The 15,726-nt window shown below is 45.4% G+C and overlaps 1 protein-coding gene across 1 annotated transcript in view; it reads right to left on the bottom strand.

Moving 5' to 3' along the window:
* Positions 1-15,726, bottom strand: part of NUCB1 (nucleobindin 1) — a 26,133-nt gene that overhangs the window by 8,945 nt on the left and 1,462 nt on the right. Inside the window, exons 2-4 of the mRNA XM_006868399.1 lie at positions 12,446-12,553; positions 10,744-10,876; positions 6,230-6,333 (exon numbers count right to left, since the gene is read on the bottom strand). Of these exons, the coding sequence (XP_006868461.1) occupies positions 6,230-6,333; positions 10,744-10,876; positions 12,446-12,553 (345 nt within the window). The remainder of the gene's footprint in view (positions 1-6,229; positions 6,334-10,743; positions 10,877-12,445; positions 12,554-15,726) is intronic.

Below are 15,726 nucleotides of genomic sequence, written 5' to 3'. Positions count from 1 at the left end.
GAATTGATGGAATACAAATAGAAATCTTTCAATAAAAACTGATTGAGGCACTGAGGGCACTCACTCATCCATGCTAAGAAATTTGGCCAACTGATTGGAAAAGATCCATATTTGTGTCCATTTCAAAGAGAGGTGACCCAACGGAATGTGGAAATAATCTGACAAAATCATTAATATCTCATGCAAATAAAATGAGCATACATTGACAGAGAACTTGCAGAGGTTCAAGCCAGATTCAGAAGAGTATGTGGAACGAGCGATATCATTGCTGATGTTGGATGGATCTTGGCTGAAAGCAGAAAATACCAGAAAGATGTTTACCTGTGCTTTCCTGACTCTACAAAGGCTTTTGATTATGTGGATCATGACAAGTTACAGACAGCATTGCAGAGTATTCCAGAATACTTAATTGTGCTCATGAAGAACCTGTACATAGACCAAGAGATAGTTATTCAAACAGAACAACGGAACACTGAAAGGTTTAAAATTAGGAAGGGTGTGCACCAGGATTGTATTCTTTTACCAAACGTATTCAATCTGTATACTGAACAAATAATCCCAGAAGTTGGATTATATGAAGAAGAACATGGTATCAGGATCGGAGGAAGACTCTTTAGCAACATGTGGTATGCAAATGATACAATCTTGTTGGACTTAAAATATGTACTGATGAAGATCAAAGACAACAGCCTTTGGTATGTACCTCAATGTAAGAAAACAAAAATCCTCACCACTGGGCCAATAAATAACATCCACATAAATGTAGAAAGGAGTCCTGGGGTGGTGCTGCAGGTCATGAGCAGCAAGGTCTGTTTGAAATGCAAGCTCACCACCCGCTCCTCAGAAATCCTATGAATCAGAACTGACTCAATGGCGCTTAACAACAACAACAACAAATGGAGAAAAGATTGAAGATGTCAAAGACTTCATTTTGATTGAATCAACCATCAACACTCATGCAAGTAGCAGTCAAGAAATCAAACGACATATTGCATTGGGCAAATCTTCTGCACAAAACCTCTTTAAAGTGTCGAACAGCAAAGATGTCCATTTGAGGAATAAACTTTCTGGTATTCTCTGCTTTCAGCCAAGATTCACCTGATCCAAGCCATGATATTTTCAATAGCCTCATATTCATGTGAAAGCTGGACAGTGAATAAAGAAGACCATAGAAGCATTGATGCATTTGAGCTATAGTGTTGGAGGAGAATATTGAAAGTACCATGGACTGCCAAAAGAACAAACCAATCTGTGTTGGAGGAAGTACAGCCAGAATGCTCCCTAGAAGCCAGGATGGCCAGACTTCATCTTTCATACTTCAGACATATTGTCAGGAGGGACCAGAAAGATACCATGTTTGGAAAAATGGAGGGTCAGAGAGAAAGAAGAAGACGCCCAATGAGATGGACTAGCTCAGTGGCAGCAGCGATGGGCACAAATGTATCAATGACTGTGAGGTTGGCACAGGACTGGGCAGTGTTTGTTCCATTGTACATAGGGTCGGGTCGGTATGAGTGTTACTGCCTCGATGGCACCTAACAACAACATTCTGATGGTTACACAATTAGCAACAGGAAATCTTAGTCCATTTCTTTCAAATCCTCAAGATCTTGCTGTTGTTAAGTGTGAGCCAGTTCTGACTCATAGTGATGCTATACAGGGTTTCCAAGGAGCGGTTGGTGTGATTCAATTGCTAACACTGTGGTTCAAACCAACCTTGCAGTCCAATGCTTTATCCCACAGTACCTCAACTCAGTATCTTAGAGCAATAGAAAGTAAAAAACAACACAGAAGGTGGACTTAATTAATATAAGATTCAGTCCTAGTGTAGCACTGTAGGCTAAGCACTGGACTGCAGACCAAAAGGTCAGTGGTTCAAACCTACCAGCTGCTCCTTGGAAACCCTATGCCGGGTTGCTACAAGTCAGAATTGACTCGACAGCACTTAACAACAACAACATAGCTATGCAGTTAGAACATGAACTCTCACGATTTTGCCCAGGGGGTCAAATCCAGGCTCTACTCCCTCACTAGCTGTATGATCTCAGTTACTCGGCCTCTCTGTGCCTCAGTTTTGACCTTAATACAAACAACTCAAGTCGATTTGCTAGGAGATGTTGTTGATGACATAACATGTGCTAGGTTGGCGCAGAATAAGCACTTAACAAACAGGAATGCTTACTAGTGATAGGGCTAGAGGTGGGATGTATGGCACAGGAGAAAGGAGGGGTTTTCTATATATAACTTAATGGGCTGTGCCTATGATTCCCAGCAGTCCTTGGGGCACTTGTGTACATTAACAGAGGCTTTTTTTTTTTCCCCTCAAAGGCTGCTGGTAGTTAAGAGTTTTTCAACCACTTTGTGTCTTCTGGTGGCTGGAGAGTTGGGTATGGTGGGAAATGGGCCAAAGGATGGGTCCATATCAACTTTATAGGGATGTTTTAAGGCCTTGATGAGATTAATTCATTTACTCATTTAATAAATATTTAATGAGCACCTACTACATACTACGTAACTGATCCTGTTCTAGAAGTCAGGGACACAACAGAGAACAAACAGGCAAGACTCCCTATCTTGATGGTGCTTACATTCTAGTGGGAGAGAGGGAGGGAAACACAGAAATAAAAGAACATAAAGTAGCAAAACGCAAAAGACCACGCAGAACAGAAATCATGAGAATATTCACGTATTGTAAAGATCGTAGTCAAAGTCCCTGAACAACTTGTGTAGAAATTATTTACTGGGAACTCAAACTGCCATGTAAACCGTCACCAAAAACACAAGAAAATACTGTTTCAAAATAGAAAAAGAAGCCAAATGAATAGGCTGATAGATGATGTTGTTGTTGGTAACTGCTGTCATGTTATTTCCGACTCACAGCGACCCTGCATGGGGTTTCTGAGGCTGTAAATCTCTGCGGGAGCAGAAAGCCTCATCTTTCTTCTGGGGAGGAGCTGTTGGGTTCAAAGCTCTGGCCTTATGGGGTGTTCTCAGGGCCAGAGCGCTGCTTACAGAACCACAGCGCCCCCAAATGGTCAGAAGATAAAGCAGGAAAGCGGAACTGACCATGGAGGTTGAAGAAATGGCTGAAATGCATCCAAGGGTGGTCAGGAAGGCCTCTAGCAGGGTGGTATTTGAGCAAAGGCTGAAAGGTGACGGAGCAAGCCCTGTGGGTGTTCCAGAAAGGGGAAACAGCCAGTGAATAAGTCCTGAGGCAGGAAATAACCAGGAAGTGAGTGTGGCTGGGGTAGAGTGAGGGAGGGGAAGTGATGAGGGGGTGAGGGAAGAAAGAAGTCAGATAATTCAGGCCTTTGTGAGACACATGACTTTTGACTTTTCTCAGAGTGGAACATGAGTCATGGAATGTGTGATGGTTAGTGTTAACGTGTCAACTTGGCTGGGCTGTCATTCTCAATGAAATCACAGACAGGACTGAGACTGAGTGATAGTATATGATGTAGTGTAAGGACCTTCCATGATGTAATGTACTGCCCTTCTAAGATAGGATTTGATGTGGTCAGACATCAGTACCCCTGGGTGGACCTGAACCTCTAAACTTTAGGTTAGCTATTGAGTGCATTAACTGTTGGCATCACCCGGGTTATCCTCCAAAAGGCATTCATATCGTGACCTCCAAAACCTGCCAAGGTTATCTCACAGAGAAATGGGGCCTTTGTAGATGTGATGAAGTTTAAGCTCGAGATGGGAGATTCTCCTGATTGCTTCAGGAGGGCCCTAAATGCAACCACACGTATCCTGATAAAAGCAGAGGGAGGTCAGACACACACAGAAAAGAAGGCATGTGAAGAAGGAGCAGCTAGACACATGAAAATGCTGCCCTTGAAGAATAGAGTGATGTGGCCACAAACCAGAGAATGCTGTAGTTGGAAGAGGTGAGGATGGAGCCTCCTCTGAGGTCCTGGTACGAATGTGGCCCCGCTCACACTTTTTCATTGAAAGACACTGATTTTGGGCCTTCAGAACTAGGGTAGAATACATTTCTGTATTCTAGTAACTTGTCATTCTGCCACAGGTTAACTTGCACACCCAGTGGGAGCCATGTTGGACAGACAGGCTTACTTACTCTGCTCGTTTATATCTCATAGGAGACTGACTTAGGACACACACTACACTAGTATGGTCTTACTAACAGAACAAGGAAAACCCACCGCCAAATGGGATTATCCACAGTAGCACTGGCCCATGGGGTTTCCAAGGCTGAAATCTTTACAGATGCAGACTGCCACATTGTTCTACCATGGAGCTACTGGTGGACTCTAATTGTTGGCCTTTCTGTCAAGGCCGAGTGCTTGATCAGTGCACTGGTATAGGGGTTAGGATTCACAACACTTATTTGAGGAGACATATTCAATCCCCTTGGAAGCAACCAAGACATCCTTTCATAGGAGGATGGGTAAACAAACTTGTCTTTCCATACAATCGTCTGTTATTCAGCAATAAAAACAAATGAGTTATCCGCTTACTGCTTGGATAAACTGGTGAAACCCCCAGACTATGACCTTTGGTTACGCTTCAGGCCTGGAATTGAACTCGCCAGCATTGTTCAATTTTCAGCCAAACAATAGACAGTTTTCAGGGGTACAATAACACATTCCATAGAATCATCAACCATTTGAGATCAAAAGGGCAGTACTGACTCAAAGTTCAGAAGACAAAGTGCAGAAGGGTTAGGAAAGAAGGAAGAGTAGGACCAGGAGACTCAAGAAGAAAGCAGGCTATGGGATGTTTACATTGTTGGAAGTGCATTCAGTGAGACGAAATAAATGGTGTATGACTGTTGAATGGAAAATTGATCGGCTCTGGAAACCTGCACCCAATTCACAATTTAAAAAAGAGAAAGAGAGACAGAAAGAAAGCCAGGGAGGATTCTTGGGTGCCTGGTGGGGTGCTGTGGGATAAGCACAGGACTGTGAATGTCAAGGTCAGCAGTTCAAACCCACCAGGTGCTCCTTGGAAACCCTATACAGGGTCGCTATGAGTCGGAACCGATTTGACAACATACAACAAGGGAAAAAAGCCAGTTGCCTCTGGGTGGCTTCAAACTGCCAACCTTGTGGATAGTAGTCAAGTGTTTGACTGTGTACTTCACACAGACTACCTGGCTTAAAACAAGAGAAGAGAAAGTGACTGCAGAGTCTGGGGGTCAGAAGTCCAAACTGTGTTCTATTGGGGCTGATATCTAGGGGTTCCTTTGGGAGGCTCGGGAGAACCTGTTTCCTTTTCTGTTCTGGATTGAATTGTGCTCCCCTAAACTAATGTGTTGCCGTGTTATAAATCCTAACCTCGCCGCCTGTAAGCATCGTCCCATCTCAAGGTTCTGAACTTCATCTACCTGTGAAGTCTCATTTGCTGCATAACGTAACAACACATTCACAGGCTCCGGGGATTGAGGAAGGCACCCTGGTGGTGCAAAGGGTCAAGTGTTCATCTGCTAACCGGAATGGTTATTGCATGAACACATCACACCTGGAGATCTGCACCCACAATGAAGCAAAAACCCAAAGTCCAAACTCATTGCCACTGAGTCATTCTGAGGGATAGAGCCCCCTATAGCACAGAGTTGAACTGCCCCATAGGGTGTCCGAGGACTTAAATCTCAGGGAAGCAGATTGCCAAGTTTTTCTCCCGTGGAGCTTAAACTGCTGATTTTTCAGTTAGCAGCCAAGTGCTTCAGCACATAAGAAACCTTATGGGGCAGTTCTCCTCTGCCCTACTGGTTCCCTGAATAGGAAATCGACATGTCAAACACAATGGGATTAGGGCATGGCTACTTTTTGGGGAGAGGGCATTATTCAGACAGCTGTATGGACACAGAGGAGATGGGCTCTTCCCCTAATCACATGGTAACTATAAACTAAAGAAAAGGCTGAAACAAGACCTCAGAGGAACTGACACCGGTCCTTCTCCCGTCTCCCTTTCACCTGAAGAGAAACTGGGAGGAGTTTCAGAAACCAAATACAACCCAGCTAACAGGAGCTCTGGTAGCGCAGTAGTTACGAATCGGGCTGTGAACTGCAAGGTCTGCAGTTTGAAACTATCAGCTGCTCCATGGGAGAAAGATGAGGCTTTCTACTCCCATAAAGATTTACAGCCTCGGAAACCCTGTTTAGGGTCGTATGGGTGGAACTGACTCGACGGCACTTAACAACAACAACAAATCCAGACACCCCACTTCCCCAACCTCCCTCAGTCCTCGGCCTCAGCTTACCGTCTGGATCAGCAGCTCCAGGTCTCGGGCCTCAAATGTGTGCTGGTTCTGAGGGTCTAGGTGTTCAAACTGCTTCAGGAGGCTCATGTGGTCCACCTGGACATCTGGATAGGGGAAAAGAGTGCAAAAATCAACAAAACCAAACTCACAGAATGATCTGTCTTTCCAAAGTCCCATCTGAAGGCAATCCGGGAGGGCTGCTTGGAGAAGGGGAGATCTTCACTGAATCTAATACTTAAAATAACCGTAATAATAAAAACCTGTTGCTGTCTAATTAAATCTGAGTAATGGCGGCCCCATGGGTCTCGGAGTAGAATTGTGTTTACATTGGCAAATTTGGGGGAAGTAGATTTCTAGGTCTTTCTTCCAAGATGACTCTAGGTGGGCTCAAATTTCCAACTTTTGGTTAGTGATTGATTGATGTGCATTAATCATTTGTACCTCCCAGGGACTCCCTAATAACTAATATGTATGCAAGGTTGTGGAGTCCTGGTGTGGCACTGTGGGTTAATGTGCTGGACTGCAAGGTCGGTTTGAACTGGAAGGTTGGCTGTTCAATCTCACCAGCTGCTTCTTAGAAACCCTATACAGGGTGACTGAGAGGGAACTGGCTTGACAGCAGTTAACAACAATATCATACAGGGGTTTGGAACCACTGGATGGCACTTAACAACAACAACAACAAACTGAGCATTAGAAAGGAGTCCTGGTTATGCAATCATTAAGCAATTGGCTGCTAACTGAAAGATCAGCAGTTCAAATTCACCACCAGCAGTTTCACAGGAGAAGACCCTTGGCAATCTGCTACCATAAATATTATAGCCAAGGAAACCTGGTATTTTCATGTTGGCAAAGAATACTGAATAGGCTTGGCTGCCAGACACACGAACAAATCTGTCTAGCAAGAAGTATAGCTGGAATGCTTAGAAGCAAAGATGGTGAGACTTGGTCTCATGTAGTTTGGACATCTGATCAGGAGGGACCAGTCCCTGGTGAAGGACATCATGCTTGGTAAAGTAGGGGGTCAGCAAAAAAGCAGAAGTCTCCCTTTTTTGAGATGGACTGGCAAAGCGGCTGCAACACCAGGCTCAAACCTAGGGCGTAGGACTGCGCAGTGCTGTCTTCTGAGGTACATCAGGTTGCTATGAGTCAGAACCGACTCGATGGCACCTAATAACCACTAGGAAACCCGACAAGGCACTTTTACTCTGTAACACATGAGGTCATTATGAGTCGAAAATCACCTTGAAGGTACATAGCAACACACCTGTGAAGACTCCTGGGTAATGCAAGTGGTTAAGTGCTAGACAACTACCTTAAAGGTTGCCAGTTCGAACTCACAGAGGTGCCTGGGAAGACAGTCCTGGTGGTCAGCTTTGAAAACTCTACTCTGTACAGGTGGGGTTGTCACTAGACATGAACTAACAACATTAGCAGCAGCAGGCATTGGGAACATCAAGGTGTTCTTTGTTATGTTAATTAACCAGGCCACTGTTCAGTGTCAGGTGTGCCTTAAAGGAATCACTTTTGAGATATAAAAGAGCAGGCACAGAAATCCAACCTGTCATCAAGTCCATTCCAACTCATAAGAGACCCTACTGGATAGAGAACTGCCCCAAAGGATTTCCAAAGCTGTCATCGTGCTAGAAGCCGACCACATCGTTCTCCCGAGGCATGGTTAGTGGGTTTGAACTGCTGACCTTGGGGTTAGCAGCCCAATGCTTAACTCACTGTACCACTCAGACTCCTTTACAAGGAAGTCCAAATGGGGGAGAGATAGATGGCAACTGGCAGTCTCTAAGGAGCCTGAAATTGACAAGGACCTTTCCTGAGAGCTGACAGAGACAGAAAGCCTTTCCCTAGAGACCATGCCCTGAATTTTACTTCAGCCTGCTCACCATGAGATTACATTGCTGTTCTCCAATGTTCTCGACAACACTGCAGTTACAGCAGTGCTGGGTAACTAAGCTACTGCTTAGTTCGTTCCAGCTCAGGTGAATGCTGCACCTTGACTCCCTATATATAGTAAATACCCTGTGAATAGCGAACCACCTGGTGATGGACCCGCCTCCCCATCTCTCCATCCAGTGATACAGAGAACAGGCAGCCAAAGGACAGTGTACACAACCCCACAGCAGACAAAGGAGGCTTCTCCATGCAGGAAGAAGAGATCAAAATGGGGAGGGAGTCAGTCAAGCAAAGAGTTCTGAGCAAGAATGTCGAGGCTTCAGAAAGCACAGGGACAAAGGTCTGCAGGTAGGAGACTCATGATCCGCTCCAGAAACTAGAAAAAAAAAGAGAGAGGAGCAGGCGAGGATGAACACAGGCAGGAAGAAGGTGGGGTGATGTGGGAGTGGCAAGGTCAGCAGAAAGGAATGTGGACTTGAACCCCAAGGTTATGGATTAACTGTGAAATAACTTGCAATCCTAAACCACAGTACCTGTCACTGTGAACTTGTTTGGAAAATGCGTCTTTAAGCTGTTATGTGTTAACATAATCAAACTAGAGTAGCTGTTGGTGGATTTACGACTCAGAGGGATCCCATGTGGGTGACAGAGCAGGACTGCCCCAGAGGGTTCTCTAGTCTGTAAGACCCCCAACAAGATGGACTGACCCAGCGACAGCAACAATGGGCTCAAACAGAACCATGGTGAGGACGGCACAGGACCAGGCAGGGCTTCGTTCTGTTGTGCGCAGGGTGGCTAGGAGTTGCTATGTTGTTGTTGTTATTGTTATGTGCCGTGGAGTTGGTTCCCACTCATAGTGACCCTATACAGGGTTTCCGAGGCTGTAAATCTTTACAGGAGCAGAAAGCCTCATCTTTCACTGGTGGAACAGCTGGTAGTTTCGAACTGCTGACCTTAAGGTTAGCAGCCTGATTCATAACCACTACGCTACCAGAGCTCCTTATGAGTTGCTATGGGGCAGTTCTACTCTGTCCTACAGGATCACTCTGAGTCACAATTGACTCGATGGAAGTAGGCTTTTAAAAATCTTTATGGGAGCAGACTGCCAGATCTTTCTCCCACAGAGCTGCTGGTAGGTTTGAACTGGGGCCTAGTGCTTAATGGGTACTCCTCCAGAGCTCCTTTACTGGAGTACGGTGGGCCCTAATCCCATCTGAGTGCTGTCCTTGTAAAGGAATAGAGGAAACACTGAGAGAGAGGAAGGCTACAAAAATGTCGTTTATATGTGAGGGAGCAGTTTGTGGAAAATGGAATAAAGAGAGGATGGAATTTTCCTGTGAACGTTTTGAAGCACCCTCATGTTGGAGTAATAAACCAAGGAATGTTGAGATCTGCTGTCTGTCACCAGAAGCTACAAAGTGACAAGGAAGGATCTTCTAGAACCTTCTCAGAGAACATGGCACTGGTAACATTTTGATTTTGGACTTCTGGCCTCTGGAATGGTGAGATGGTACATTTCTGCTCTTATTAACTAGCTAGTTTATAGTATTTTGTTAGGACAGCCATAGGCCACTCAGACAGGTAAGTCTGGGGCAGAGAAGGCAGGACAACTTTTTCCCCCCTGAGTAATCAGACTATAGAACATAGGCTCAGAGATAAATGGTAAGAAATCAGAATCATTTCTAGTGGGGGAAATATAAATGTTGTTGTTGTTAAGTGATACCAAGTTGGTTCGGACTCATTGAGACCCTGTATAGGGTTTTCAAGGCTTTAAATCTCCATGGGAGCAGAAAGCCTCAAATTTCTCCCACTGAGTGGTTGGCAGGCTCGAACCATGAACCTTGTTGGCTTGCAGTCCAGTGCTTATTGTACAGAGCCACCGCACTCCTCATAAAATAGATAAGTAAAAACACCATATGTTAGTAGCAAGTCATGCTGGGAAGCAAACTCAATTATAGGTTGCTGTTATCTCTAGCTGCCTTTTAAGTTGGCCCCCCAAATCCTGGTGACCCCCACGTACAACAGAATGAAATACTGTCTGGTCCTGCACTCATGGATCAGATCATTGTGACCCACAGGGTTTTCACTGGCTGATTTTAAAGTAGATTGCCAGTCCTTTCTTCCTCCTCTAACTTAATCTGGAAGCGCCATTGAAACCAATTCAGTATTATATCCCACTGCTGATTTAGACTGATAGCAACCCCACAGGACTGAGTAGAACTGCTCTATAGGCTTTCTAAGGCTGTAAGTCTTTACCGGGAGCACACAGCCACATTTTTCTCCAGCAGAGTGACTGGTGGGTTCAAACTGCAGACCTTTTGGTTAGCAGCCCAGTACCATAGCTACATGCAAGCCCCCCTGACAGCTGGGTGGGTGGGCTGGGTTGTGGCTAGGTATCTGGCTAGAAATCGCCTCTGCTTGTGGCCCAAATATGACTTCTGTGTGGAAGTTGAGAGAGGGTACCATCTCTATCAGTGCCCTCCACCCACGCTTGAAAAGAGGGGAAAATGAGATCCCAGGAGGCCCTATTTGTCTCCCACAAAACCACCTAGTAGCCCAGAAGCCAAGACTACCTCTTTCCACCACCCTCTGCCCGCCATGCTCACTGGGTCCCTGCTCAGCATCCAGCTTGGCCTTGAGGAGCATCCGTAGTCGTGACACTTCCTGCCGCTTGAGTTCATCCAGCTTGGTGCGGACGTGGTGGCTGACGAAGTCCAGTTCCCGGCTTAGCTTTCCGCTCTGTCCAGATAGAAAGGAGCCGCTGGTCAGCCCGGGGGCCAAAGAAGGGCCACGCTGCCACTGCCCCTGCCAGATCCTATTCCTCTTCCATGCTCCTGGCCCAATTATGGCTCCCCAGGGTCCCAGCCCCGCAGCCAGGTGCTAAAGACCCTGGTGGTCTGTTGTGTCCAGTCAGGGTGGACTGGGGTTGGGGTCTAGGTTCAAATCCTTGCACCCTCTTCCGGCTCGACCACACAAAGGAACTGGCATTGACTGCTGGCTTAGGCATGCACCACCGACCACCGAGTGCCTGAAGAGAGGGGATAGATAGCGGCCAATTCCCACAAAGGTCCCTCAAGAGATAAATTTATACTGGGCTTCTCATTTTCATGATACAGAAACCAAGACACGGTGTTGGAACCAAGTTCCGAGCCAGTACAGAGGCTTCCTGTTTAACCTTCCACGGTTCCCAAAGTCGTTTGCCAGGTGTGGGACCTTGGCAAGCCACGTCAGCTCCCAGGTGAGAAATGGGAGCGGCTGGACTCGTGGCTATCAGGTTTTCTCCAGGGACTGGACTTGGGGGAGCTGGCATTGGGTTAGGTGGAGCCCTGGAGAGAAGTCTGCGTCTGGCAAACTGGAAGGAGGAGCCAGAGAGAAGGGCCCAGGGGCGGACCCATGAACATGGGCGGCGCCTGGAGGAGCAGGAGGGCGGAGCCCAAGAGAAACTGGGATTGGGTTTATACAGCTGCGATCTCAGTGCAGTTAGAGGGTGGATGGAGCCTGAGCAAACATAAGGACTGGTGATAAAGGGGGCATCTAGTGGACTCCTGGGCAGGGCCGCCTGGACCCAGACTAGTGGACAACCCAAGGAATGCAGGGAGGGCTCAGCAGGGAGTGGTATCTCTCAGCTCTGAGGTGGTTTGAGTGGCAATTCCAGGCAAGGATTCAGAAATACCATGCTTATTTTCCAGGGACTCGGATTCACCATTGGCTGCATCTCTGGAGGCCCTGCCTTGCTCTGCCTGTTGGGTAGGGAGTGGAAGAAGGTGCAGCCCTGGAAGGAGACCCAGGGGCTACTGGAGGGGGCCAGGATTCTCCTCTGTAGAGTGGGATCATCCCAGCTCTTTTGGGGTCTTAACACGCGCAGTGGCAGTGACAAGCATGAGGACGCTCGCTTGTCTCTAGAAGGGACAACATTTGAGAAGTTTAAGACGCTTCCTTAAGTATCCCTCACATAACACTTCCTGCGGCCTGCCTTAACTAGTTTAATCCTAGCCCCAATCCTACCAGGCAGGTACAATTTCTACCCCCATTTACAGAAGGGGAAACAGAGGCATGGAAAGATGAAAAATTGACATCACTAAGTCACATAGCTGGTAGGAGCAGAGCCGACACTGGACTGTCCAGCTCTGTGCTCAACCACATTCTGGGCTCCCAAATTCCTTTCCCATCTGAGAAGTGACTTCCTCTCCCCAAATCTCTTCCAAGATGTATAAAACAAGCAGGACTGGAATCACGTGGCAGGCCCCTTTGGGGAACCTGGACCTTTCCAAGCATGCATTCCTCCCCTCCGCCCCCGACCATCTGCACCTTGATGTCCTCGGCATTGGCAGCCTGCAGCTTCTCCCGGAAGTGCCCGTCCGTCTCCAGCACATTGATGACCTCTTGAAGATACCGGTGGTAATACAGACCTGTGTCCTAAAATGACAAGGACAGACATAGCAGTCCAAGCTCTCACTCCTCTGAAGCCCTTGTTCCCCAGGGTGGTATCTGAGGGATCCAGAGTCCTGGACAAAGGTCTGGAGCCAGAGACCCTGGTTCAAAGCCCCGCTCTGTTGTATGACCCTAGGTAAGTTGCCTAACCTGTTGAACCACAGTTTTCATAGACCAGCTACTCAGATGTGTCAAAAACCACTTTTTTTAAAATTGCTATAATAATAATAGTAACAAAACAAGAATATATTGTCCAAGTGTTGTGGGAAGAAAACTTTCCTAACATTATGAACGACGAGAAGATAGCCATTCAAGAAGTTAAACTCCAAACAGAATATAGCCCAAAAGAAAATCACCAAGATGTAATATAATCAAACCTCTCCAAACCAAAGACAAGGAAAGAATCCTGAGAGTAGCTCAGAAAAAAACCTAAAAGTTACCTGCAAAGGATAACTATCAAGACTGAGCTCTAATTTTTTTAGTAAAAGCCATGCAGGTAAGATGACAATGGAGTGACATATATAAAACTCTGAAAGACAAAAAGTACCAACCAGGAATCATATAACTGTCCATCAGAGGTGACAGCAAAATTAGGTCACTTTCAGATCAACAAAAATTGAAACAATATGTAAAAACTAGACCAAGCTAAAGGGAGTCCTTTGGATAGAGTACACAAAACTAAGTAAGAACTAAATGTACTGCCATTGAGTGGTTCCGACTCATAACGACCCAATAGGGCAGAGGAGAACTGCTCTTTAGAGTCTGCAGGACTGTAACTCTTTCCGGGAGGGGAGTGGTTGACATTACACTCCAGGAGCAGAGGTCCCTGGGACCATCAAGGGAGAAGAGCGGTGAGCGAGACCCTACCCAGAGAAGCAGTGATGCCAGAGATGGAGGCAGAGATGATGACGTGGAGAGATGGAGTGGCTGGGGACTCTAGACCCAGAGAGGGAGAGAGGCTGTGTGCTGACGACTTGGGGGCAGGCTTGTGGGGTGTAACCTTTGGTTGATTGATGATGCATGGAGGGGGATTGTAATCATGGCAATGAAATGATATACGATAGGATGAATGTAAAACTAATGTTCTCCCATGTAAACTATCACATAATTCACAATAAAAACTTAAAAAAAAAAAAGATGGAAGGAGATGGAAGGAATACACAGAGTCACTGTACCAAAAAGAAATAGTCTATGTTCAATCATTTCAAGAGGCAGCATATGATCAAGGACCGATGGTAGCGAAAGAAGTCCCAGTAGCTAAATGGCATTAGTAAAAAACAAAGCTCAAGAAATTGACAGAATACAAATGGAAATCTGTCAACAAACTGATGAGGTACTCACTCATCAATGCCAAGAAATTTGGAAGACAGCTACGTGGCCAACTGATAGAAAAAGATTCATACTTATGCCCATTCCCAAGACAGATGACTCAACAGAATGCAGAAATCATCAAACAGTATCATTAATACCATATGCAAGCAAAATTTTGCTTACGATAATTAAAAGATGGTTGCAGTAGTACATCACCAGGGAACTGCCAGAAATTCAAGTCAGATTCAGAAGAGGACAGGGAACTAGGGATATCATTGCTGACATCAGATGGATCGTGGCTGAAAGCAGAGAATACCAGAAAGATGTTTACCTGTGCTTTATTGTCTATGCAAAGGCTTTTGACTATGTGGATCATGACAAACTATGGATAACATTGCAAAGAATGAGTATTCCAGAACACCTAACTGTGCTCATGAGCAACCTGTACATAAACCAAAAGGCAGTTGTTAGAATAGAACAAAGGGATACTGGATGTTTTACAATCAGGAAAGGTGTGTGCCAGGGTTCTAGCCTTTTACGATACTTAATCTGTATGCTGAACAAATACGCTGAAAAACTGGATTATAGGAAGAAGTACATAACATCAGGAATAGAAGAAGACTCATTAATAATCTGTGATATGCAGATGATACAACCTTGCTTGCTGGAAATGAAGAGGACTTAAGAAAACGAAGATCTTCACAAATGGACCAATAAATGACATTAGATAAATGAAAAAAAGATTGAAGTTGTCAAAGACTTCGTTTTGCTTGGATCCACAATCAACACTCATGAAGTAGCAGTCAAGAAATCAACCAACATGTTTCATTAGGTAAATCTGCTGCACAAAATGGCAAAGAGATCATTTTGAGGACTAAGATGCACTTGACTCAAGACATGGTATTTTCAATTGCCTAATATCTATGTGAAAGTTGGATAATGAATAATGAAGATAGTAGAAGAATTGATGCATCTGAATAACAGTATTGAAGATAAGAGTACTGCGGACTGCCACAGGAACAAACAAATCTGTGTTGGAAGGAGGATAGGCAGAATACTCCTTTAAAGCCAGGATGACGAGACTTTGTTTCTCATGCTTTTGACATTTTGTTAGGAAAGCTCAGCCCCTGGAAAAGGCAATCATACTTGGTAAAGTGCAGGGTCGTCAAAAAAGAGGAAGACCCCAGAGAAGATCGAAAAATACAGTGGCAACAGCAACATAACAACACAATTGTGAGCATGGCACAGGCCCTGGCAGTGCTTCATTCTGTTGTAGAGTCGCTAACAATACACAACCTAAGGAGCCTTGGTAGCACACTGGCTAAATGCTCACCTGCTGCTCAAAGGATTGGTGGTTAGAACCTTGGGAGAAACAGCTGGCGGTCTACTCCAGTCAAGATTATAGTCTAGAAAATCCTATGTTGTTGTTAGTCACTGAAAACCTTATGAATAGCAGAGAAACACTGTTAGATATAGTGCCGGAAAATGAGCCTCTCAGGTTGGAAGGCACTCAAAATGCGACTGGGGAAAGCTGCCTCCTCAAAGTAGAGTTGACCGTGATGACACAAATGGAGTAAACCCCGTGGGACCTTCATTTGCTGATGGTGCACAACTCAAAATGAAGAGAAACAGCTGTAAACATCCATTAATAATCAGAACATAGAATGTACAAAGTATGAATCTAGGAAAATTGGAAGTTGTCAAAAATGAAATGGAACACATAATCATCCATATCTTAGGCATTAGTGAGTGAAATGGACTGGGATTGGCCATTTTGAATCTGACAACCACATGGTTGACTATGCCAGGAATGACAAATTGAAGAGGAATGGTGTTGCATTCATTGT

The sequence above is a fragment of the Chrysochloris asiatica genome, unplaced genomic scaffold (genome assembly GCF_000296735.1).
Source record: "Chrysochloris asiatica unplaced genomic scaffold, ChrAsi1.0 scaffold00116, whole genome shotgun sequence".
NCBI lineage: Eukaryota > Metazoa > Chordata > Mammalia > Afrosoricida > Chrysochloridae > Chrysochloris > Chrysochloris asiatica.
Note: the sequence above shows the minus strand (reverse complement) of the source record. Positions and strands in the feature narration are given on the sequence as shown.